The 27,271-nt window shown below is 36.8% G+C and overlaps 1 protein-coding gene across 1 annotated transcript in view; it reads right to left on the bottom strand.

Moving 5' to 3' along the window:
- Positions 1–27,271, bottom strand: part of MARCHF5 (membrane associated ring-CH-type finger 5) — a 52,905-nt gene that overhangs the window by 12,121 nt on the left and 13,513 nt on the right. The window contains exon 2 of the mRNA XM_060126854.1: positions 21,944–22,146. Coding sequence (XP_059982837.1) covers positions 21,944–22,146 — 203 coding nt within the window. The remainder of the gene's footprint in view (positions 1–21,943; positions 22,147–27,271) is intronic.

Below are 27,271 nucleotides of genomic sequence, written 5' to 3'. Positions count from 1 at the left end.
CAGTCAGAATCAGAATGTATTAGGAGAGAAGGTATTTTACCTGCTTCCAGCTGACCTTCGCCCCCCCATCCCCCACCTCTTCAAAAGGGTGCTTGGAAAGATCTACTGATGGAGCAAAGCAATGTAATTCCTAAAAAAAGTGACAGATCATTTAGATGAAAACATAGTTCCTAAAAAGTAATCAGTCACTACCGATTTTATCTATTATGAACATGGACAGTAGATATATGTTTGAATTGTCTTTCCTTTAAAGATCTCAGAAGGTTCCAACAGAATAAGCTCAATTTTCAATTTTCTTCTGAATCACTGGGTATGAATTCCTTCTGTACAAACAAAAACAAATAAGTCCTCATACTTCCTTCTGGAAATTTTTTACTTATCCCTTGGGTCATATGCAACAGATGTGCTGGATTAAATGAAGTCACTGGCTGCATTTTATAATCCCTATTTCCAGTTTTTCTGGCAAAATTCTGTCTAGGCTTTTGTCTTAAGTTTATTTTGCCTAAACCTCTCAAGTCTTTTCCAGATAGACTAGTCCAAGATTAGTTTAATATTTAAAAGGAAGGATAAATGCCTAGTGGTAAACATACCATTAGAATTATAAACTGCCACCCAAGGGAGGTATTTCTGAGAGCTAAAGATTACCTAGGCAAGCTATTTGATGAATAAGAACAATCACTCAAATCATCTGGATGCAGTCCCTCAATCATATTTTTCTTATTAGGAAGCTTATCATGTACTATCCTATGACTTGAGGTCATAAAAGGAAAACAGCAACAGTCACTAGCCTCTTCTTATTGTCAGATTAAAGTACAAACAGTTACGGGAAATGAGGAAAGGCAAGACTCTAGCCCTTGAAAATCTCAATTCTAATGGGGAGGAAGAAGTATGAATAAACGTACTTCACAAGTTAAATATGCAAGGGCATAAAAAGGTTTTATTTAGTATTTTAAAAAGGTATTATTGAATTTTTAATGCCTCAGTGGGCTTCATCACTTATACTTCCAACAGTACTGTATTTACACAATGAATGGCGATTGGAGAAGCTTTGTACAAATACAAGTTTTGAAAATTCAATAACTTAAAGAGCACTAGGGAAACTTGCAATTAAAAGGAAATCTATTGTGAATTCTTTTGCACAATAAAGCTTTTGTAAAGAAAATAACTACACGTAATGTTTTGGGTAAATTCAAATCTTCGCATTTCAGATTTGAATGACATCAAACAGTGAGCTGAGAACTATTAGGGAAACTCTAAGTCCATGTCTACTGAAAAGAAGTAATCAGTTTTATCTGGCAGACACTGCAAAGATAGATTTGTTGTGATTGTTATGTTGTGATTTAAATTCAAGTCTCTGTATGCATGGTGTTAAAGGTACATTTTGGCAATTAAGAATTAATGACTGAAGGGCAGGTAATACTTAGTGTTCAAAATCTCCTGGCACTGCATACAATCATACCCAGAATTCCCAGGACCTTTCTTGGGGACAGAAAGGTATCCTCAAAAACACCTCTGACCAATTCTTGAAAAATAATTTCTAAACACTGCCACGGTGCTAAAGTTTCTAACACAAAACATAATTTAATGCTTCACAAGATAACCTTGTATAAGTCCCTGTGATGATAACAGCTCCCATGAACTCCAAGGTTTCTGTTAAGTGGCCAAATTTATAAAAGAGATTGCCAGACCCAACTCAAATGCCAACTTGCTAATCCAAAACATCAACCCCACTTTCAGGTTCAGGACTGCTGAGAATTGCAGATTTTCGAGGTCACCAAGAGTCTCACAATACAGTTCTAAACTTCTTTCCTTGCTCCAAGTCTTCTTTTTGTTGCACACTATTTCTGGAATGTCCTGTCCCTACTTTGATTAAATCTGTATGAACACCCAAATTCCCAATGAAAACTAACCTAACCTGATTGAGGCTGACTAATTGTTCTACCCCACCCTGTAAGCCTGTTCCACGAGGCTTCCTTTACATACTATCCCACAAAATGCACTTACCCCTTTGCTTGTGCATAATGTTAGTACTTTATGTTCTTGTTCAATGTTTGTTCAGTTGTCTCAATATCCTTTAAGTCTGTCCATGTCAGCATCATCTGAGATTGAAAACTGCCAGGGGGCAGGGGCCATGTCTGTTTAACTCGTTTTGTACAGTGCCTAGGATAGAACCATGTACAGATAGGTGCTTAAAAAATGCTTTTTAATGATGATTGGTATCTATCACTCTCAGGGACTAAGAGACAGCTATCTTCAGCACATGGTACTTGGCATTATATCAGGGCACTTTGGCCTGTTCCACAGGGCATTAGAATATAATGGCACAGGACCTAGCTGCAGCACTCTGTGGCAAGTATTTGACTCAATTCATTGTTTAAAAAACAACTTAAAAAAAGTATTAATTATATGGTCCAACAACAAATGTGGATTTTACTGAAAACATGAATATCACAACCACCAATTCAATTTTAAAAACACGTGGGAATTTTGATGGGATAGTAAAGAATTTTAACTTTTAACTCTTTCTCTAGCATTCATCACTGTTTTAAATACTAAGATGCCAGAGGCTAGGTCTAAGAGCCCCAGACAAGCTCATGTAAGTTCATCTTTAATTGCTCTGCTTGTAGGTTGAGATTTTACCATTTTTTATGTAAAAACAAACATCCTGCAAACTCAGGCTTTAATTTACTTTGCTTAATGATGAAAGTTAGTCATTAGATTGTCAACAGAAGAAAGGATATGTTCTTGGACAATTTTTTATTTAACCAAACTAATAATAACTGACCAAAAACCCCTCAAAACAAAACTAATGATAAATAAAAGATTCAGAGTCAAAGCAGATGAATATTATGTCTTGGTGTATATATATAGTGTATTACCAAGAAAAGTAACTAAAGATCATCAGAGTAGTTCTTTATGAGTACATAGCTTGTGCCAAGGGAAAGATTAAATTTTTCCTCATTAGAATAGATTAGCCCATAGAATATTTGAGGGCTATAACATCAACTACTAAGTACTTATTAAGCACCTATTGTACACATAGCATTTTACTATGCATTAAAATAAACGTAAATAAAATTTAACACACTAGCCTCTGCCTCCAAGGAGCCTACAATCTAGTTAGGGACAAACAATAAATACACATTAAACAACTGGAAAACTTTATGGCAAAACTGACAAATATATGATAGTATCATACAAACTACACAGATACATGTCAACAAATTTTAAGTAAAGATTATAGAGGGGCTAAGGATGCAAAGAGTTTTCTTTTTTTTTTCTTTTGCCGTACGTGGGCCTCTCACTGTTGCGGTCTCTCCTGTTGCGGAGCACAGGCTCCGGATGCGCAGGCTCAGCGACCATGGCTCATGGGCCTAGCCGCTCCGCGGCATGTGGGATCTTCCCGGACCAGGGGACGAACCTGTGTCCCCTGCATCGGCAGGCGGACTCTCAACCACTGCGCCACCAGGGAAGCCCAAGAGTTTTAATATTACTGTCTGTCTGTATGTATTTACTAATTAACAGAAGTGAATCTTGACCTTGAAATCTATGATCTGAAAAGGGGGGCATGCTAGAAGACCTTCTAACTAGAGGCAAAAGACTTTATTCAAAGGGTTTATATATTTTTAAAAAGCTAGTATGCCAGTAAGGTGGGGGTTAATTGATAAAAATCGTTAGCCAGATCTCTGAAGAATATGACACAATAGGCAGGAAGGAAGTTCCTGGTGACAGTTTGCCTACCTACAAACTTCCTAAAATGAATATGATATTTTAGGAAAACTAAGAATATTTAAAGTCAGAATAAACTAGAATAGAATCCACAAGATTTTGTATCTAAAGTGAGTAAAAAAAAGAGAAAGCAGCATCAGTCGAGAGTAGTTTAATATAAAAGAGAGTTGTTAGAAAGGATAAAGAAATATTAAACCTTATTAGAGAAAAAATGTTTTGTCTGCTTTTAGGAGAAACCATGCCTAAGGTAGGAAATTCTTTGAATTTCCAAATTAAAAGTTGAAAAAGTTAAGCTGTGATAAAAGAAACACCACCATCAATTATCATTAATACATAAAAATAGATGACAATATTAATTATGCACTTACTACATATATGCCAAGGAATTGTTATTACATATTCTTTTTTCTTCTTTAAACATACCTATATTTTTCAAATTTTCCATGATGAGAATATAGTTACTTTTATTAATAAGAAAAACTACTTTTTAGAGAATAACAAAGAGTTATCATAAAATTCAGGTAACCATACCCTAAGGAAAGTCAACCTGACATTACTGTTTCATTTTCTTTTCCCCTTTATATAAGAAACCCACAGTAGGCTCCTTAGGAGGCAAAATAACAAGGGGAGTAAGGATTAGGTAGGGTCTACCGTGTGAATTTGGACAAAATGCTATCTCCAGACCTCAATTTCTACATCTATAATGATAATGAAGATAATATCTATCTCAGAGTTTTTGTGAAAAGTAATGTATATGAAGCTCTTAATACAGTACTTAGTGTTACACTGTACCAAGTGTTACACTGTACCAACGTCAGATATTAGTTCTTTCAAAAATGGCATACTAAGTTAAGTAGAATAGAACTCTGGAATAGGAGGTATAATCCAAGACAGATGTTTGAGGAAAAATTTATGGTATAAGGCTCTGGCATAAAAATAAGACTGTTTCAGGAAAATCTGAGGTAAGAAATAAAGGACAGATCTTTTTTGCCTAAAGGTCTGGGACAAGGAGGAAGAGGAAAATTCATGGTGCCAGGGAATCTGGGAATGAAGAGGGAGAAGACACCAGACTATAATTAGTAATTACTTTTTAAAAAATGTAAGATTCTGAATTGTGTTTTGGACCTATAATTCAGCTACCAGTATTTATATATAGTGTGCACCCAGAAAGCCTCACCCTATTGAAGATACATTGAAGATACTTATTAAAACAAATTTATATTTAAATCTTAGGGAACAAGGCTAGATGTGATCCAGCAATAAACACAAGAAATCCTTACTTTGAAGGTATTCTAGTCATCTGCCTCATAAGAGGGTATATAAAGGAGGGCCAAAGAAGATCTAATGAGATGCCTACCTACAAACTTTAACATCAGAGGGTAGGGCTTCCCTGGTGGCACAGTGGTTGAGAATCCGCCTGCCAATGCAGGGGACACGGGTTCGAGCCCTGGTCTGGGAGGATCCCACATGTCACGGAGCAACTGGGCCCGTGAGCCACAACTACTGAGCCTGCGCGTCTGGAGCCTGTGCTCCGCGACGAGAGGCCACGACAGTGAGAGGCCTGCGCACCGCGATGAAGAGTAGCCGCCGCTCGCCGCAACTAGAGAAAGCCCTCGCACAGAAACGAAGACCCAACACAGCTTAAATAAATAAATAAATAAAAATTAAAACAAAAAAAAACATCAGAGGGTACTCAAAGATTGAATCATTATGGAGATTTTGGTTTTTCAATTCCTTTCTTTTGATCATCCATAGACGTTTAGATATAATGCAAAGCAAAAATAAACACTTCTCTGATGGCCAAGTGTAAATATTACTAGAAACTCTTAATTATATGAAGAAAGTACCTGAATTCTTAAGTCTGTACTGGTTTTCAAGTAATGAAATAAGCCAACAATATATTTTATGACAGCAGTCAGGCAAGTAACCGCTTGGATTTACGATGAGTAACAGAGGGCCATGTGCTTAGAGGAAACAATGCAGACTATTCTTAGAAAGTAACTGATAGCTTAGAAAACATTAAAAATGTAAAATTCTCATTAAATTGAAGCCATGAAAAACTTTTTTAAATTTGGGGAAAATATATTTAATATATATTTAGTACCCTTTTTCAAACAAAAGGATGCTCAACATCACTAATCATTAGAGAAATGCAAATCAAAACTACAATGAGGTATCACCTCACACCAGTCAGAATGGCCATCATCAAAAAGTCTACAAACAATAAATGCTGGAGAGGGTGTGGAGAAAAGGGAACCCTCTGGCACTGTTGGTGGGAATGTATATTGATACAGCCACTATGGAGAACAGTATGGAGGTTCCTTAAATAACTAAAAATAGAACTACCATCCAACCCAGCAATCCCACTACTGGGCATATATATACCCAGAGAAAACCCTAATTCAAAAAGAGTCATGTACCACAATGTTCATTGAAGCTCTATTTACAACAGACAAGACATGGAAGCAACCTAAATGTCCATCAACAGATGAATGGATAAAGAAGATGTGGCACATATATTCAATGGAATATTACTCAGCATAAAGAGAAATGAAATTGAGTTATTTGTAATGAGGTGGTTGGACCTAGAGTCTGTCATACAGAGTGAAGTAAGTAAGAGAAAAACGAATAATGTATGCTAACACATATATGGAATCTTAAAAAAAAACGGTTCTGAAGAACCTAGGGGCAGGACAGGAATAAAGATGCAGACGTAGAGAATGGACTTGAGGACACAGGGATGGGGAAGGGTAAGCTGGGACGAAGTGACAGAGTAGCATGGACATATATACACTACCAAATGTAAAATAGATAGCTAGTGGGAAGCACCGCATAGCACAGGGAGATCAGTGCGGTGCTTTGTGACCACCTAGAGGGGTGGGATAGGGAGGGTGTGACGGAGATGCAAGAGGGAGGGGATATGGGGATATATGTATATGTATAGCTGATTCACTTTGTGATACAGCAGAAACTAACGCATCATTGTAAAGCAATTACACTCCAATAAAAATGTTAAAAAAAAATACCACAACAGCATTCTTTCTTGCTTTCCAATGGTTAGCCACCTCACTCATAAACAAATGGAAATTAAGACTCTGAGGTACCTTTTCTTACCTAACAGATTATACTGACAAACTAAAATGTTAGCCAATCTACTGGCAAAGCTGTAAGTAAACAGGCAAACTCATCCATTGCAGGTGCATATAAAATGGTATAGTACCTAATCCAGCAAAATTATATGTGCTAGTCACCCCAATTTAGCAATCCCTTCTTGGTTCATATTTAATAAGTATTCTAAGCTAACAAACTCAAAAAAAAGAGAAAGAATTACAATGTCATTCTTCTGTACCATCTAATGAAATAATAGATCTAGAGGCAATGAATAAAAAAATTATCAATCTCTGCTAAAACCAGTAGGTGGAAACTGACAGGGAATTCTATTGGATGTATCAGGTTGATAACACCTGTATCCACTGATCAGTCTTATCATAAAAAACGATAACTATACATTTTTCCAGCTTTATTATTACTGACATATAACATATATGTTTAAGGTGTAGAATGTGATAATTTGACAATATATATTGAGAAATGATCACAATAAGGTTAGTTAACACTTCAATCCTCTTACATAATTACCATCTTTGTGGTGCTAACACTTAAGATCTACTCTCTTAACCTTCATTTATATAATACAATGCTAATTATGGTCACCATATTGTACATTGATCTCTAGAACTGATTCATCTTTTAAATGGAAGTTTGTAGCCCTTGACCAACATTTCCCAATATTCTCCAACCCTCAGCCCCAAACATTCTACTATTTGAGTTTAGATATTTTAGAGTCCACATATAAGTGAGAACATACAGTATTTGTCTTTCGAGAACATACAGTATTTGTCTTTCTCTGACTTATTTCGCTTAGCACAATGCCCTTAAGATCTACCCATGTTCTTGCAAAAGGCAGGGTTTCCTTTTATTTATTTAAAAAAAGGCTGAATATTCTACTGTATATATACATACATTTTCTTTATCCATTCATCCGTCGATGGACACTTAGGTTGTTTCCATGTCTTGGCTATTGTGATTAATGCTGCAGTGAACATGGGGGTGTAGGTATCTCTTCCAGACAGTGATTTCATTCCTTTGGATATCTACTCAGAAGTGGGATCGCTGGATCACATGATAGTTAAAAAACTTTTTTTGAGTAATCTCCATACAGTTTTTCATAGTGGCTGTACCAATTAACATCCCCACAAACAGTACACACAGTACCCTTTTCTCCACAGCCTTGTTAACACTCTTGCTGTCTATTGTCTTTTTGTTAATAGCTATTCTAACAGATGTGAGGTAACATCTCATTGTGGTTTTGATTTCCATTTCCCCAATGATTAGTGATTTTGAGCATCTTTTCATGCATCAGTTGACAATCTGTGTGCCTTCTACAGAAAATTTTCTATTCAAGAGCTTAACCCATTTTTAAATCAGATTGTGTATGGTTTTTGTTCTTGGATATTGAGTTGTATAAATTCCTTATATTTTGGATATTAATCCCCTATCAGACAGATGATTTACAAGTATTTTCTCATTCCATAGGTTACCTTTTCATTTTGCTAATGGTTTCTTTTGCTGTGCAAAGCTCTTTAGTTTGATATAGTCCAACTTATTTCTGCTTTTGTTGCTTGTGCTTTTGGTGTCATATCCAAAAAATCATTGCCAAGATCAATGTCAAGGAGACTTTCCTATGTTTTACTCTAGAATGTTTATAGTTTCTGGTCCTAAATTTAAATCTCTAATCCATTTTGAGTTAATTTTTGTGAGTGGAATAAGAAAGACAGGGGCCAATTTCAGTCTTTTGCATGTAACAATTCAGTTTTCCCAACATCACTTATTGAAGAGACTTTCCTGAGTATTCTTGGCTCCCTTGTCAAATATTAGTTGAACATATATGTGTGGGTTCAATTCTGGGCTCTCAACTCTGTTCCATTGGCCTACGTGTCCTTTTACACTAGTACCATATTGCTTTGATTATTATAGCTTTGTAATAAAGTTTAAATCAGTAAATGTGATGCCACCTGCTTTGTTCTTCTTTCTCAGGATTGCTTTGGCTATTTGGGGTCTTTTATAGTTCCATACAATTTTAGGATTATTTTTCCTAATTCTGTAAAAAATGCCATTGGACTTCCAGGGATTACATTGAATATATAGATGGCTTTGGGTAGTATGGACATTTTAACAGTATTAATTCTGCCAATCCATGAATATGAGATACTTTTCATTTATTTGTGTCTTCTTTAATTTCTTGCATCAATGTGTTGAAATTTTGTTTTACTCCTAAGTATTTTATTGTTTTTGGTATTAAAAATGGGATTATTTTATTTCTTTTTCAGATAGCTTAGTGTATATATAGAAACACAACTGATTTTTATGTTGATTTTGTATCCTGCAGCTTTACTGAATTTATTTATTAGTTCTAACAGGCTTTTGGTGGAGTCTTTAGGATTTTCTCTATATAAGATCATATCATCTCCAAGCAAAGACAATTTTACTTCTTTCTTTTGGATTCAGATGTCTTTTATTTCTTTTTCTTGACTAATTGCTCTGGGTAGGATGGGAGTGGTGAGAACAGACACCTTTGTCTTGTTCTTGATCTTAGTGGGTACACTGCGTATGATGTTAGCTGTGAGTCTGTCATATATAGCCTTTATTACGTTGAGGTACATCCTTCTATACCCAATTTGTTGAGAGTTTTTATCATGAAAGGATGTTGAATTCTGTCAAATGCTTTTCTGCATCCTGCAGATAATGAGATGCAGAGATAAGATTTTTATCTTTCATTCTATTAATGTGGTATATATCACACTGATTGATATGTAGATATTGAACCATCCTTGCATCCCAGGGATAAATCCCACTCGATCATGGTGTACAATGCTTTAATATGCTGTTGGATTTGTTTTGCTAATATTTTGTTGAGAATTTTTTCATCTATATTCATCAGGGATATTGGCTTGTAGTTTTCTTATAGTGTCCATATCTGGCTTTGGTATCGGGGTAATGCTGCCCTCATAAAATGTGTTTGGGAATGTTCCCTCTTCTTTAATTTTAAAGAGTCTGAGAAGGACTGGCATTAATTCTTCCTTAAGTGTTTGGCAGAATTTACCAGTGAAACCATCTGGTCCTGGGTTTTTCTTTGTTGGGAGCTTTATGATGTCCTTCGTTGTTATTGGTCTGTTCACATTTTTTATTTCTTCATGATTCAGTCTTTGTAGGTTTTATGTTTCTAGGAATTTATCCTTTACTTCTAGGTTATGCAATTTGTTGGCATACAACTGCTCACAGTACTTTCTTAAGATCCTTTGTATTTCTGGGACTTCCCCGGTGGCGCAGTGGTTAAGAATCCACCTGCCAATACAGGGGACACGGGTTTGACACATGTTCGAGCCCTGGTCCGGGAAGATCCCACATGTCGCAGAGCAACTAAACCTGTGTGCCACAACTACTGAGCCTGTGCTCTAGAGCCCGCAAGCCACAACTACTGAGCCCATGTGCCACAGCTACTGAAGCCCGTGTGCCTAGAGCCCGTGCTCCGCAACAAGAGAAGCCACGGCAATAAGAAGCCTGTGCACTGAAACAAAGAGTAGCCCCTGCTTGCCGTGAATAGAGAAATCCCGCACGCAGCAACGAAGACTCAATGCAGCCAAAAAAAAAAAAAAAAAAAAGTACAGGGGAAAATATAGTATCAGAGGAAAAAGCATTTCAATCCAGAAGATGATCAACTAAAGGGGAAAAAAAAAGAGAAAAAAGGACAAATAGAATGAATAAAATTTGACAGTAAAAACCCAACTATATGAGTATCACAATAAGTTTACACTTATTTACAAAAGAATTCAGAAGAACTGAAAATAAAAGGGTGAGAAAAGATAAGCAAATGTAACAACATCAAAAAAAAGCTGGTACGAAAGGGGGGAAAAGAGTAACTTTACAGTGAAAAAACCAGACAAACATAACCTACTGAGATGATCAAGGTCAGTATCATGAGTGGTAAGTAATATTCATAGTATGTGCCTGTGATGTTTTGTGATGAAAATGGCACTTCATCTCTGTGGTCTTGTACCCCAAAACTCATAACCCCAGGAGATAATGGGAAAAACATCAGACAGATCCGAATTGTGAGACATTCTGTAAAACATCTAACCAGTATTCCTCAAAACCGTCAAGGTCAACAAAAACAAGGAAAGTGAGAAGCTGTTACAGCCAAGAGGAGCATTAAGGAGACATGACTAAATGTAATATAATATCCTGAACAGGATCCTGGAACAGAATAAGGACATTAGGGAAAAATTAAGAAAACCTGAGTAGAGTATGGACTTCAGTTAATAATAATATCAGTACTGGTACAACAACTATAACAAATGTACCATACTACATAAGGTATTAATAACAGAGGAAACTGGATATGGGATATTTGGGAACTCTCTGTACTATCTTTGAAATTTTTCTGTAAATTAAAAATTGTCCTAAAATAACAAATCTATTTTAAAAAAGCTGGTATAGCTATATTTTCATTCTACAGTTGGCCCTCCAAATCTTTGGGTTCTGCATCTGCATATTCAACCAACTGCAGAATGAAAATATCTAGGGGAAAAAAATTCCAGAAAGTTCCCCAAAGCAAAACTCAAAGTTGCTGCACACCAGCAACAACTTACCATTTACACTGTATTAGAATATTATGAGTAATCTAGAGATGATTTAAAGTGTATAGTAGGGGGACTTCCCTGGTGGCGCAGTGGTTAAGAATCCACCTGCCAATGCAGGGGACACAGTTTCGATCCCTGGTCCAGGAAGATCCCACATGCTGCGGAGCAACTAAGCCCATGTGCCACAACTACTGAAGCCTGCCTCCCTAGAGCCCATGTTCTGCAACAAGAGAAGCCACCGCAAGGAGAAGGGTGCGCACCACAACGAAGAGTAGCCCCCGCTCGCCACAACTAGAGAAAGCCTGCGTGCAGCAATGAAGACCCAATGCGGCCAAAAATAAATAAATAAAATAAAATAAAGTATATAGTAGTATGTGCATAAATTATATGAAAATACTATGCCATTTTATATAAGGGAGTTGAGCATCCATCGATTTTGGTACCTGCAGAGGTCCTGGAACCAACCTCCTGCAGATACCGAGGGGCAACTGTATTCTATATTATCATGTCTATGTCTATATTATATAGAAGTTTAAGACACACAAAAAAAATTCTTATAGATAAAATAGTCATTACTTAATGATAAAAAGTTGAAATCACCAGGATATTTTATTTCTAAACCTGAGGGATAAGTAAATGGATGACGGTTTATTAGTCATTATTCCTCATATGTAGTTATATATTCTTTCTCAACAAATGAAATTTCATAATAAAAGAAAAAAACCTTAGTGAACATTCTGCTGAGCTTTGATCAATGCTAAGGCAGCAGATATAATTAGTTCTGTATATTGATAGCAGCATGTTGGTAACGGCAATGGAAAAGCAGGCACTCCAATACACTGTTGGGAAGATTAAACAGACATAATCTCTACAAAAGCCAATTTGATGATGTCTACTAATGTTATAACTGCACATACCCTTTCACTTATAGCAATTCCACTCTAGTCATTTTGCACATGTGTAAAATTATTTTACACAGTTGTTTATGACAGCACTCTTTGTAGCAGTAAAAGATTACAAACAGCCTGTATGTCCATCATTAGGAGACTGGTTATATAACCACACATTTATGTAACAGAATACTATACAACTACAAAGAAAAAGAAAGCTCTTTATACACTAATATAAAATGGTATCTACCATATATTGCTAAGGAAAAAAAAGCAAGCATAGAACATGATGTATACTAGTCTAGAATATATTAACATATGAACTAATTGTGCTCAATATTCTGTTTGCATCTCCAAATTTACTCCTCTTTCTCCACCCTGCTTTGTGCACTGGAAGGCTGACCAAACAAAACTGCACCCTCTAGGTAACCTTCCCCTCTAGCTTCTGATGTGCTTTGGCAGTTTAAAATCCTGGCTCCTTACTTGCTAGAAACCCATGGAATTCCATTAAATAAATTTGCCAAGTCTGTTTCCTTACCTGTAGAATAAGGATGCTACCTATTGTGTAAAGCTTTTGAGAAGCTTAAAATAATATAGGCAAACTGATTGACATAGTGCCTGGCAAAGAGTCAGTGCCTGTTAGGAAGTGATAGCTACTGATATCACTGTTAATATTAAAAGAAAATATTATAAAATAAAATAGTAACAACTATTAATTTTATTTGCTAGATTTTATAGGAAAGGTTTCTCCCAGGAATCATTCCTCATCATCCCTAGTGAATATCTTTTCCTTCTAAGCTTTACACTCCACGTAACATTTGACAACCAGTTTTTGAGGGTAATTGTTAGTTATCTTGTCTCTACACAGAAGTTTGAATTAATGCTTAGTTGAGAACAAAAAAAGAAAAAACAAAGCTGTAATAAAATTTAACTTGAAAATAATCTAAGAATTTACATAAAGAGTGCAAGTGGCAACATTGATATCAGTTAAAATCAGCTTTAAGACAAAAAGTGTTACTAGAAACAAATAAGAACATTTTATGATGGTAAAAGGGACAATCCATCAGAAAGACATAACAATTAGGAACATTTATGCACCTAACAACAGTCCAAAATAAACGAAGCAAAAATGGGCAGAACTGGAGAAACAGACAATTCAACAATAGCTGTAGACTTCAATAGCCCACTTTCAATGAGGAATAGGTGAAAGAACGACAAGGAAATAGAAGACTTCAAAATTCTATGAGTCAACTAGATATTTATATCACATTCTACCACCACCACCACTACCAACAGAATACACATCTTCCCAAGTACACATGGAAAATTTGCAAGTATAAAGCTTGCTAGGCTATAAAACAAGCTTTAATCATTTAAAAGAACGGATAGCAAAGTATGTTCTTTGATCACAATGGAATGAAATTAGAAATCAATAAGAGAAGGGCATTTGGGAAATTTACAAATATGTGAAAATTAAACAACATACTCCTGAATAATCAACAGGTCAAAGTAGAAATCCAAGCAGAGCTTAGAAATTTATAGCTGTAAACTACTACATTAAAAAAGAAGAAAGATCAAGAGAATGAGAAGACAAGCCACAGACTGGGAAAAAATATTTGCAAACGATATACCTGATAAAGAACTGTTATCCAAAATACACAAAGAACATTTAAAACTCAACAGTAAGAAAACTGATGTTAAAAACAGTCAAGGGCTTCCCTGGTGGCGCAGTGGTTGAGAGTCCGCCTACCGATGCAGGGGACACGGGTTCGTGCCCCGGTCCGGGAAATTCCCACATGCTGCAGAGCGGCTGGGCCTGTAAGCCATGGCCGCTGAGCCTGCGTGTCTGGAGCCTGTGCTCCGCAGTGGGAGAGGCCAAAACAGTGACAGGCCCGCATACAGCAAAAAAAAAAAAACAATCAAAAGACTTAACAGACACCTCATCAAAGAAGACATAAGACTCTTTTTTCTTCCTTTTTTTTTTTTTTAACATCTTTATTGGAGTATAACTGCTTTACAACAGTGTGTTAGTTTCTGCTTTATAACAAAGTGAATCAGTTATACATATACATATATCTGCATATCTCTTCCCTCTTGAGTCTCCCTCCCTCCCACTATCCCACCCATCTAGGTGGTCACAAAGCACCGAGCTGATTTCCCTGTGCTATGCGGCTGCTTCCCACGAGCTATTTATTTTACATTTGGTAGTGTATATATATCCATGCCACTCTCTCACGTTGTCCCATCTCACCCTTCCCCCTCCCCGTATCCTCAAGTCCATTCTCTAGTAGGTCTGCGTCTTTATTCCCGTCTTGCCCTTAGGTTCTTCATGACCATTTTTTTGGTTGTTTTTTAGATTCCATTTTTTGGTTGTTTTTTAGATTCCATTCCATTTTTTAGATTCCATATATGTGTTAGCATACAATATTTGTTTTTCTCTTTCTGACTTACTTCACTCTGTATGACAGACTCTAGGTCCATCCACCTCACTACAAATAACTCAATTTCGTTTCTTTTTATGGCTGAGTAATATTCCATTGTATATATGTGCCACATCTTCTTTATCCATTCATCTGTTGATGGACACTTAGGTTGCTTCTATGTCCTGGCTATTGTAAATAGAGCTGCAATGAACACTGTGGTACATGACTCTTTGAATTTTGGTTTTCTCAGGGTATATGCCCAGTAGTGGGATTGCTGGGTCATATGGTAGTTCTATTTGTAGTTATTTAAGGAACCTCCATACTGTTCTCCATAGTGGCGGTATCAATTTACATTCCCACCAACAGTGCAAGAGTGTTCCCTTTTCTCCACACCCTCTCCAGCATTTCCTGTTCGTAGATTTTTTTAAAAAATTAATTAATTTAATTTTGGCTGTGTTGGGTCCTCATTGCTGCGTGCAGGCTTCTAGTTGCAGCGAGCAGGGGCTAGTCTTCATTGTGGTGTGCAAGCTTCTCATTGCGGTGGTTTCTCTTGTTGTGGAGCGTGGGCTCTAGGCACGTGGTCTCAGTAGTTGTGGCACACAGGCTTAGTTGCTCTGCGTCATGTGGGATCTTCCCAGACCAGGGCTCGAACCCATGTCCCCTGCATTGGCAGACGGATTCTTAACCACTGCGCCACCAGGGAAACTCCGTTTGTAGATTTTTTATTTTTAACATCTTTATCGGAGTATAATTGCTTTATAATGGTGTGTTAGTTTCTGCTTTATAACAAAGTGAATCAGTTATACATATACGTATGTTCCCATATCTCTTCACTCTTGCGTCTCCCTCCCTCCCACCCTCCCTATCCCACCCCTCTAGGTGATCACAAAGCTCTGAGCTGATCTTCCTGTGCTATGTGGCTGCTTCCCACTAGCTACCTATTTTACATTTCGTAGTGTATATATGTCCATGCTACTCTCTCACTTTGTCACAGCTTACCCTTCCCCCTCCCCATATCCTCAAGTCCATTCTCTAGTAGGTCTGTGTCTTTATTTCTGTCTTGCCCCTAGGTTCTTCATGACCTTTTTTTCCCCTTAGATTCCATATATATGTGTTAGCATACGGTATTTGTTTTTCTCTTTCTGACTTACTTCACTCTGTATGACAGACTCTAGGTCCATCCACCTCACTACAAATAACTCAATTTCGTTTCTTTTTATGGCTGAGTAATATTCCATTGTATATATGTGCCACATCTTCTTTATCCATTCATCTGTTGATGGACACTTAGGTTGCTTCCATGTCTTGGCTGTTGTAAATAGAGCTTCAATGAACATTGTGGTACATGACTCTTTTTGAATTAGGGTTTTCTCTGGGTATATATATGCCCAGTAGTGGGATTGCTGGGTCATATGGTAGTTCTATTTTTAGTTATTTAAGGAACCTCCATACTGTTCTCCATAGTGGCTGTATCAATATACATTCCCACCAACAGTGCCAGAGGGTTCCCTTTTCTCCACACCCTCTCCAGCATTTATTGTTTGTAGACTTTTTGATGATGGCCATTCGGACCGGTGTGAGGTGATACCTCATTGTAGTTTTGATTTGCATTTCTCTAACGATTAATTATGTTGAGCATTCTTTCATGTGTCTGTTGGCAATCTGTATATCTTTGGAGAAATGTCTATTTAGGTCTTCTGCCGTTTTTGGATTGGGTTGTTTGTTTTTTTGTTACTGAGCTGCATGTGCTGCTTGTAAATTTTGGAGATTAATCCTTTGTCAGTTGCTTCATTTGCAAATGTTTTCTCCCATTCTGAGGGTTGTCTTTTGGTCTTGTTTATGGTTTCCTTTGCTGTGCAAAAGCTTTGAAGTTTCATTAGGTCCCATTTATTTTTGTATTTATTTCCATTTCTCTAGGAGGTGGGTCAAAAAGGATCTTGCTGTGATTTATGTCACAGAGTGTTCTGCCTATGTTTTCCTCTAACAGTTTGATAGTTTCTGGCCTTACATTTTGGTCTTTAATCCATTTAGAGTTTATTTTTGTGTATGGTGTTAGGGAGTGTTCTAATCTCATACTATTACATGTACCTGTCCAGTTTTCCCAGCACCACTTATGGAAGAGGCTGTCTTTTCTCCACTGTATATTCTTGCCTCCTTTATCAAAGATAAGGTGTCCATATGTGCGTGGGTTTATCTCTGGGCTTTCTATCCTGTTCCATTGATCTATCTTTCTGTTTTTGTGCCAGTACCATACTGTCTTGATTACTGCAGCTTTGTAGTATAGTCTGAAGTCAGGGAGCCTGACTCCTCCAGCTCTGTTTTTCTTTCTTAAGATTGCTTTGGCTATTCGGGGTCTTTTTTGTTTCCATACAAATTGTGAAATTTTTTGTTCCAGTTCTGTGAAAAATGCCAGTGGTAGTTTGATAGGGATTGCATTGAATCTGTAGATTGCTTTGGGTAGTAGAGTCATTTTCACAATGTTGATTCTTCCAATCCAAGAACATGGTATATCTCTCCATCTATTTGTATCATTTTTAATTTCTTTCATCAGTGTCTTGTTATTTTCTCCATACAGGTCTTTTGTCTCCTTAGGCAGGTTTATTCCTAGATATTTTATTCTTTTTGTTGCAGTGGTAAATGGGAGTGTTTTCTTAATTTCATTTGCAGATTTTTTATCATTAGTGTATAGGAATGCCAGAGATTTCTGTGCATTAATTCTGTATCCTGCTACTTTACCAAATTCATTGATTAGCTCTAGTAGTTTTCTGGTAGCATCTTTAGGATTCTCTATGTATAGTATCATGTCATCTGCAAACAGTGACAGCTTTACTTCTTCTTTTCCGATTTGGATTCCTTTTATTTCTTTTTCTTCTCTGATTGCTGTGGCTAAAACTTCCAAAACTATGTTGAATAAGAGTGGTGAAAGTGGGCAACCTTGTCTTGTTCCTGATCTTAGTGGAAATGGTTTCAGTTTTTCACCATTGAGAATGATGTTGGCTGTGGGTTTGTCATATATGGCCTTTATTATGTTGAGGAAAGTTCCCTCTATGCCTATTTTCTGCAGGGTTTTTTTATCATAAATGGGTATTGAATTTTGTTGAAAGCTTTCTCTGCATCTATTGAGATGATCATATGGTTTTTCTCCTTCAGTTTGTTAATATGGTGTATCACATTGATTGATTTGCGTATATTGAAGAATCCTTGCATTCCTGGGTGTTCGTAGATTTTTTGATGATGGCCATTCTGACAGGTGTGAGAAGGACATAAGACTCAATAAGCACATGAAAAGACACTCAACATCTATGTCATTAGGGAATAGCAAATTAAAACTGGTGGCGCAGTGGTTAAGAATCCACCTGCCAAGGCAGGGGACACGGGTTCGAGCCCTGGTCTGGGAAGATCCCACATGCCACAGAGCAACTAAGCACGTCTGCCACAACTACTGAGCCTGAGCTGTAAAGCCTGTGAGCCACAACTACTGAGACCGCATGCCACAACTACTGAAGCCCTCGCACTGCAATGAAGAGTAGCCCCCGCTTGCCGCAACTAGAGAAAACACACGTGCAGCAACAAAGACCCAATGCAGCCAAAAATTAATAAATAAATTTATTAAAAAAAAACCAATGAGATATAAATGGCTAAATCCAAAACACTGACAAAAGCAAGTGCTGCAAGGATACAGAGCAACAGGAACTTATTGCTGGTCAGAATGCAAAATGTACAGCCACTCTGAAAGACAATTTGGTAGTTTCTTACAAAACTAAACATACTCTTACCATATGATCCAGCAATTACGCTCCTTGTTATTTACCTAAATAAGTTGAAAATATATGTCCGCACAAAAACTTGCACACAGATATGTACTGCAGCTTTATTTGTAATTGCCAAAACCTGGAAGCAACAAGATGTCCTTCAGTAGGCGAATGGATAAATAAGCTGTGGTATGTCCAGACAATGGGATATGATTCAGTATTAACAAGAAATGAACTATCAAGCCATGAAAGACACGGAGAAACTTTAAATATATTTACTAAGTGAAGGAAACCAATCTGAAAAGGCTACATACTGTATGATTCCAGCTATATGACATTCTGAAAAAGGCAAGACTATGAAGACAGTAAAAAGATCATTGGTTGCCAGGGTTTAGGGAGGAGGATGGGATGACTAGGAGGATATATTCACAATATATTCCCTATTGACAATTAAGAACACACACTTGCCACCATCCTTCCATTCTGGCTGCCACTAAGTACCAGAAAAGATGCAGACTTTGGCCAGCTAGCCAGACAGACTGAGTCTAAATCCATATGAAAACTTTTTTTTTTTTGCGGTACGCGGGCCTCTCACTGTTGTGGCCTCTCCTGTTGCGGAGCACAGGCTCCGGACACGTAGGCTCAGCGGCCATGGCTCACGGGCCCAGCCGCTCCGCGGCATGTGGGATCTTCCCGGACCGGGGCACGTACCCGTGTCCCCTGCATCGACAGGTGGACTCTCAACCACTGCGCCACCAGGGAAGCCCAAAGTATAATACATTTTTAAACAGGGACTGAAACATTATATAACAGGGATAAAAAGCCACTGAAGCATTCATATAATTTTCAACCACTCTAGTAAACCAATCAATACCTGCATTATGAATTTTGTCACTGAAAGCCAAGATTAAAAACTGTGAAGGAACTTTAAGTTATTTTAACAAAAACAGGTATAACTATGGTCAGCTGCAAAATTAATGATAAATATGCTCAGAAAGAAAACAATTTACTGGTATGTTTCTGTATCAGATGACACTACTGGACATTAATTACATAATGTTAGGTGTGGTATTCAGTGAGTAAAAACAGTTACTTTCACAGATGTATGCTCTTAAATATTTTGTTTCATGGCTACAAGAAACCACTAGTATTCAGAATATGAATCAACTCTTGGTATGTACATAATATGTAAATTATGAAATACAAACAGTTCTGATTATCAATGAAAACATGCTTTAGAGAAGGGATTTTCCTTTAACCAACAATTATCTTTGAACTTTGACTTGAAAATGTACACTAGGATCAATATGGCCAAAAGCACTAGTCATGTGTGTAGCAAGAAAGAGTATAGCACCTGAAAGTCAATTCACACATGGCTTCATTTACAGACAACACCTGACATTGGACAGTAAGTCTTCTACTGAGTCTGTTAAAGATTGCATGGAAAATTGTGAATATAATATTCAAACTGCAGTCCCTGAGCAGGTATCTTCAGAATGTTATGTCAGGAAAAAAGAAGCAAATACAACACTCTGCTTTCCTATCTTGTCAGGAAGAAAGATGCTAACAAAAACTATTTAAATGAAGTATGTACATTTTTTTCCCCATGACACCAGTAAGGTCAGTAAAAAATGTCTATGATTATCTGTGGCTTACTCAAGTGGCAGATCTCTGTGATACTCAGTATTGTGAATAGCGTGAACCTATCACATGAGGGTGAAATAACAATTCTTAATGATAAAATATGAAGACCAAATCATGATACACATAGCTTAAGCAAAGAGTTTGACTTTTCCAACATGTAGCCATTTTCTTTCCTTGTTGTAGAATGAAATCAGTGTCTTATTATTAGTATACTTAAAAAATGTATTCAATTACCACACTAGACCTAAAAACATGTTTCCTAGAACTGAAATACAACCAGAAGGACAGATTTATCCACTGCTATCTTCCAAACTGTAATATTCAACTTCATTGCTGAGTGCCACACATTTGTCCACTCAGTGCTTCATCAGATATTGTAGGTAGTTTTCAGTGAGAATTCTTGCAATAATTTTTGTACCCATCCATTTGAATATCTAAAACATCTAAAAGAATCATCCTATACTTGCTGCTATTCCCAACAACCTATAGTTGAAAAGTGGGATTATCTGATTTAGCAGAACTAAGAAGTAGGAAAAGAAACAGTTAAACACTAGTGAGTGCGTGTGCCGCAGCTACTGAAGCCCTCGCGCCTAGAGCCCGTGCTCCACAACAAGAGAAGCCACCACAATGAGAAGCCTGCTCGCCGCAACTAGAGAAAGCCCGCGCGCATCAACAAAGACCCAACACAGGCAAAAATAAATAAATTAATTAAAAACAACAACAAAAACAAAAAAGATCTGTCAGTGTGGTCCACAAATTCTAAATGTCTGAGAAATGCTACTTTCTCTACTACACTATTTTTCTTTCATAGAAAGCTATCACTTCTTCCTATGCATTATGTTAGAGAAATATAGACAGGTATGGAAATTCTGTTTGCCTTTATTATTAATCTTCTCACATTAGAAAAGCACTTCATCATCTGCACTTATGTTGCCTTATTTTTTTAAAGAAAGGTCTGATTTCAATATGTATAGCACCTAGAAAAAAATAATCTAATAATTATTTCCAGTTTCTCCTTGAACTCTATTCCTCCACAAAGTCATTTTTTCCTCGACCTTCCCAAAACCCAAACTGCTTTCATATACCTCTTGATTATAGACAAGTGTCATATTAAAAATAGAACAACTGGCATGGCATAAACACCAAACAAAGAGAATGACACCAGTTCATAATCACATGGATGTAATGGAACATGCTAACTAAATATCAGCCTTAGTTATAGCTTCCTTTAAGCAACCTGCTACACTTGTTTCAACACTAGCCTCATTCTCAAAGACCATTGGTTATTCCTTGCCTGCCAATTCACAGAAAAAGGAAAGTAGTTTTCATGAAAAACAGACATATAAATTGGATTCCAAACACTGTCTTTTATTAAATATTTAATTTCCCTTTTATTCCTTAATAGAAGAATTAATAAAAATAAGTATTAGAAAGAACACACTATTGTTTTCTTTCTCCCACACCAATGGTTTCCAGAGAATGAGGCTCTCTAGTCAGCCTTTTATTATAGTTTTGTTAACTTGATTTTACCCACACAATTAGATATCCAAGTTCTTTATCCACTCAACCAAGTGAAAACATTGAATACACAGACAAATGGATAGATCTGGGGATATATTAAGGATAATGTAAACTGTTAGCAAAACAAATATCTGACATTTAGAGAGAAAACAACAGAAATGGAATAGAGAAATTCACAAAAAAGCAAAGACATGAGTCACTTAAAAATAAACCTAGGATCATAGAGTCATATATTATAACATTATATATATATATATCTGTGTTGGTTTTAAGGGTCTTCTTACCCAACTTTGGAAAAACTATTAAGTATTCAGCATTGCACTGGGGACATGCCACTCTGGCTGTACTGTTTCCTCTTTGTTTTTCATCCACCCAGCGCTGCAGACAAGCCTGGTGAACCCATTTTGTAGATCCTCTGCATCTGCATGGTCTCACCCATTCAGCTGTTCTATCATCTTCATCAGTGGCAAAACACACCCAGCAACTTCTGTAAATTAAAAGAGAAAATAATGACATTATCATTAACACCCCAGCCTCCTCTTCACTGCAGCTCTCACTTAATGGGATTAGCCTACTATGTTATATTATAGGAACTTTTAATTCTATACTAAAAGACTGAGGAGAAAAACCACCAACACATTTCCAGTAGGGTAGTTTCTTCTTTTTCTGTTTTTCCTTGTATTCTTCTGCAGAATCTTGTGTTTTCTGAATTTTGTTTTTATGTAACTTCCTCCATCTTTCTAGTAAATTAAGGTTTTTTTAAAAAATTAATTTATTTATTTTTGGCTGCACTGGTCTTTGTTTCTGCATGTGGGCTTTCTCTAGTTGCGGTGAGCGGGGCTACTCTTCATTGCGGTGCATGGGCTTCTCACTGCAGTGGCTTCTCTTGTTGCAAAGCATGGGCTCTAGGTGTGCGGGCTTCAGTAGTTGTGGCTCGTGGGCTCTAGAGCACAGGCTCAGTAGTTGTAGCGCATAGGCTTTAGTTGCTCCATGGCATGTGGGATCTTCCTGGACCAGGGCTTGAACCCATGTCCCCTGAATTGGCAGGCAGATTCTTAACCACTGCGCCACCAAGGAAGTCCATCTTTCTTGTAATTCTTCACCTTCTCTAATGAACCAGAACGCAAAGAGACAATCCTCAAGCTGCTTTTATAAGACCTAATAATTCTTCGAGGAGTGATAAATATAGGAATATGTGAAATTCAGTGTATCTGCCATTTCAACAACATTAACCTCTTAACCTCTTGAACTTGTAAAACTAAAGCATTACATAAATGATTTCACATATGGTCTCATTCAGTTTTCAACTGAGAAAGAAAAAAAACCCACTCATTTCTCTTTCTGGTAAAGTATGACTCTAAGAGAGAAAGATGATTAAATTAAAAAGCACAAAGGAAAGAAGAGATGAAGATATCAGGATAAATTGTTTTAGGATAGTGATATGATAAATTTGGGCCAAAGGGCTTCCCTGGTGGCGCAGTGGTTGAGAGTCTGCCTGCTGATGCAGGGGACACGGGCTCGTGCCCCGGTCCGGGATGATCCCACATGCTGCTGGGCCCGTGAGCCATGGCCGCTGAGCCTGCGCCGCGGGAGCCTATGCTCCACGGTGGGAGGGGCCACAGCAGTGAGAGGCCCGCGTACTGCAAAAAAAAAAAAAAAAAAATTTGGGCCTACATGTTTCCATTATAGGTATGATTGGTTTTCCTTTTTTGTGGGAATTAAATTATATTTATTATATTCAAAATCTAAAAGTCAAGTCTGGGATGCTTATATTTTAAAAAATTCTATTGAGATGGTTAATTTTTAAACACTTCCCCATTTTGCTTTTGAGGATACTTCATGAACTCTAATTTGTTCTTGTGGAATTAGGTTGCAATTCCTTATTTTTTTCCTGTCAATTAACACAAGTTTTGACACCGATTTCCATTAGGGCAAATACAATTTAACTCAATGACACCATTCACTCGCCTTTACTACCTTAAAGTTTGACTGCACAATAGGAAACTGCTAATTAAAGCTTGTCACTTACTGTGCACACTTCACTTAATTAGATAAGTGGCTCTGTCAGAACTTAACTATGCTCAGTGGGAAAGACTATATAGTCAGGTACTATATACGGGTGAGGTCTCCAGTCTGTAGAACAATATGAATTTTAATTGTGTGCTCCAATTAAAAACTTCGCAATTAGAATAGGGAAAAAAAAACTGAAGTGAATGCGTGGCAACAATATCCAAAATTGTGCTTTTACTCAGCTTTCAAATTCAGTCAGATTTCATTTGACCTACCTAGGTAAAAACGAGGTAGGGAGCATTTGTTTGAGCACACCTGACTCTCTGACCCACCTCAGCCAAGCTGTCTGGGCCCTCATGCTATCTTACGGTTATCCAGAAATGCCTCCTCCTCCACCTCCTTATTCTTTAAAATTTTATTGTGGTAAAATATACATAACATAAAATTTACTACTTTAACCATTTTTAAGATTGCAATTCAGTAGCACTAAGTCATTCACACTGGCAACCATCATCAATATCCATGATTTGAGTGGGTTTCAACCTAGTTTTTTTCATAAAATTTCAATTGACAAGTATACAGCAAATAAACCAGTTATTTGAGGTGTTAGTATATGTTTTCCCCATTTCACCAAGGTAATTTTGTAAATATAATTGTATAACTCTGGGAAATGAAAACCATATTCTGGTAACAAAATATAGGCAGAATATCTAGAAACTAGATTTCCAGGTTCTTGTAAGTTTTTCATATCAACAATGGAACATATATGTAGCTAAGTACATCTAGACCAGCATAATTAATCAGTATTAAGGTGAACTGAATCTTAAATTAAGCCAATTTCCAGTCATCAGGAAAAAACAAAATAAAATGTAAAGAACCTTAATACTAAGTTGAACCAAATGAAATTGCCTATATTTATCTGTTTTTAATTTACATAAATGGCAGCTTCATATACCAATATAATGGGAATATTTGTATAGCTATAATCCCCATAAATTCCGGATAAGTTTATTTTTCCCCAACATTTAATAGGAAAAATTTCAAACTTTCGAAAAAAGTTGAAAAACTGGTGAACATCCATATTCTTAACACCTAGATTCTACAATTCTTATCATTTTGCTACATATGTACTTTACTACATATTCTTTCATCAATCTTATTTTTTGATGCATTTCAAAGTTTCAGACATTAGTGTACTTCGCCCCTAAATAAACACTTTCACAGTTTTACTTTTTAGAAGGTACTCAACTAACATTTAAAAGAGGCACTTTCCGGATTTTTTTTCTAATTTCACAACTATGGTAGATAAGATAGCTGAACGATGATTTACAGTGAAAACTTATTAGGTGTTAAACCTAATTGGAAGTGTTAATACCCATAACCTTGTTTTTATTGTTTGATTCATAGTGACAGTGAGTATACAGCTTACAAATTTGGATTTTGAAGCTAATGCTCATTAGAGATTAACTGAAATTATCCTATAGATATTTAAAAAAAACCTTATTGATAATAATACTCTCAAAAAGTCTGATATTCAACATCTACCAACGTACCACATCCATCTTCTATTTATTCTAATCGCTAAACAGTACATCTGATAATGGTCATCTGAGATCAAATAGTATTGCCCACAATACGTAAGCTTCTGATAACACCACCAAATTACTTCACCTAAAAATTATAATTTAGATACAAGTAAATGTTATATAAAATGAAGACTTCTAACTTAATAGTACAAAACAAACAAGCAACTGAAAATTATAGAAATTGCCAGCAACATTTACTGAGCATTCACTGATTCCATGTGGTTGCACAAACAAAATAAATGGAAGATTGTACCTATCTAGAAAACCCTATAATTTAATTGGGGCTACATCCAGTAGATACAAGAGATTTAAGGTTCCAGTGAAATTACCATAGGTACATCCATTTTAAGAAGGAAGGATCAATTTGGATAGATCAGGAAAGGTTTCAGGGAGGAGTGATAGCAGAAATTAGCAGGGGCAAGTGATTTTATTGCAGGGATTGTCAAAACAAAGGTCTCAGGATCAGTAGTTCAGGATCACTAGGGAACTTGCAAATTCTCTGGCTCTACTCCAGATCTAGTAAGTAAGAAACTCTAGAGGAAGAGGGCCTACAAATCTGTGATTTAACAAGCTCTCAAGGTGATCCCAATATTCAATAAAGTTTGGGAACTGCTGGTGTAGAAAAATGGCAGGTAAAAAAAAGCAAACATATTGGAGAAAGCAGACTGTGTGAAAGGGATAATTACTGGATTTACTTAAGGTAGAAATAATTGCTTCTGATGACTAAATATTTTTAATATAAATAACAGTACAGAAAATGTTAGGTTCTAAAGAATTTATTAACTGATTTACTACCTTACTAGGTATATGAGTTTAATCTACATAATATGGAAAGACTATTAGTCTGTGAAATAAGGGCCAGGTACATGGGAAATTAAAGCATATAAAAATGTTCACATAAATGTTTTTAGGCAGACAGCCTGTAAGACAGTTATTAGTCTTCAGGGCTGGAAATGAGGGGAGGGAACAAAGTTTGTATAGGAATCTTCTCTTCCCTCATTTAAAAAAAAAACTTCTAATAGGCTGACCAGGAATATCACCTAAGAAGGTCTTAAAATTATGCCTTCCCCCTTTGCTTCCCCATACCCTACTCCCTCCTTGATGCAATCTATTTCAGCTATTTATTCCCCAATTCCCCACCTCCTTCCATTTAAGGAGAAAAGAGGTTGTTTGAAAATGATGGGTTTAGAGTTTCTCAAGATCTTAGAATAGAGGAGAGAGTAGAAGCTTGTGGTTTAATGTACAGCACAATTTCTCTTTTTTAGGGACAAAAAGTATACCATACTTTTTAAGGAAAACCACTCTTCTCTCCAACATCAGCCATGTATGTGGTTTATTTAGGCAGTTAGTCCCACATCCCCAGCTCCAGGAAGAGTAATCCCTAGATTGGTTTAAGGGAGTATCCCATGTCCTAGATTACAGTTATTGGGAGGCTGGGCCCATAAAGCTAGTTTCACTAGAGTGAACTTCAGAATTTTTGCTGGGAAAGTTGGTACAAAGACTTTCTTTTCCACTGAGCCTGAAGGCAGGAAAAGTGTGAACCTAAATGAGGGTGTGAGGCTCTGCTGCCAGGAGAGCCACAATGTGGAGCCTAAAGAACCCAGAGGAAGCTGAAAGATACTGATGACTTGTTTGAGACATGGATCAAGCTGTGCTTAAAGCTAAATATACCCTTGCACTGTTCACTTACATAAACCCACAGATTTTTTTTTTTTTTTGGTTTAACCAGTTTGGGGCAGATTCCTATCAGACACAACCCAAACAATCTTGTTATAGATTGTGAGAAACTGGATATAAGGGATAGCCCTGAACAATCATATAATGTAGACTCTTAAACAGCTTTTAAAAGGACACTATTTTTTGTCAATGGCTTTGTTTCCTACTGACCGCAACTTGAGCTGAAAAGGCTTAAATAAATCTAATTTCCACTGCAAGTACTTTGAGTCTTGCAAGTTTTTCAATTTCTCACACAGGGCAAAAATATGCTCCTGATTCTGGCTACTGGATCAGGTCATT

This window comes from Lagenorhynchus albirostris, chromosome 16, assembly GCF_949774975.1.
Source record: "Lagenorhynchus albirostris chromosome 16, mLagAlb1.1, whole genome shotgun sequence".
In the NCBI taxonomy this organism is placed as follows: domain Eukaryota; kingdom Metazoa; phylum Chordata; class Mammalia; order Artiodactyla; family Delphinidae; genus Lagenorhynchus; species Lagenorhynchus albirostris.
The sequence above is the reverse complement of the archived record's forward strand: the minus strand, read 5'-3'. Positions and strand labels throughout refer to the sequence as shown.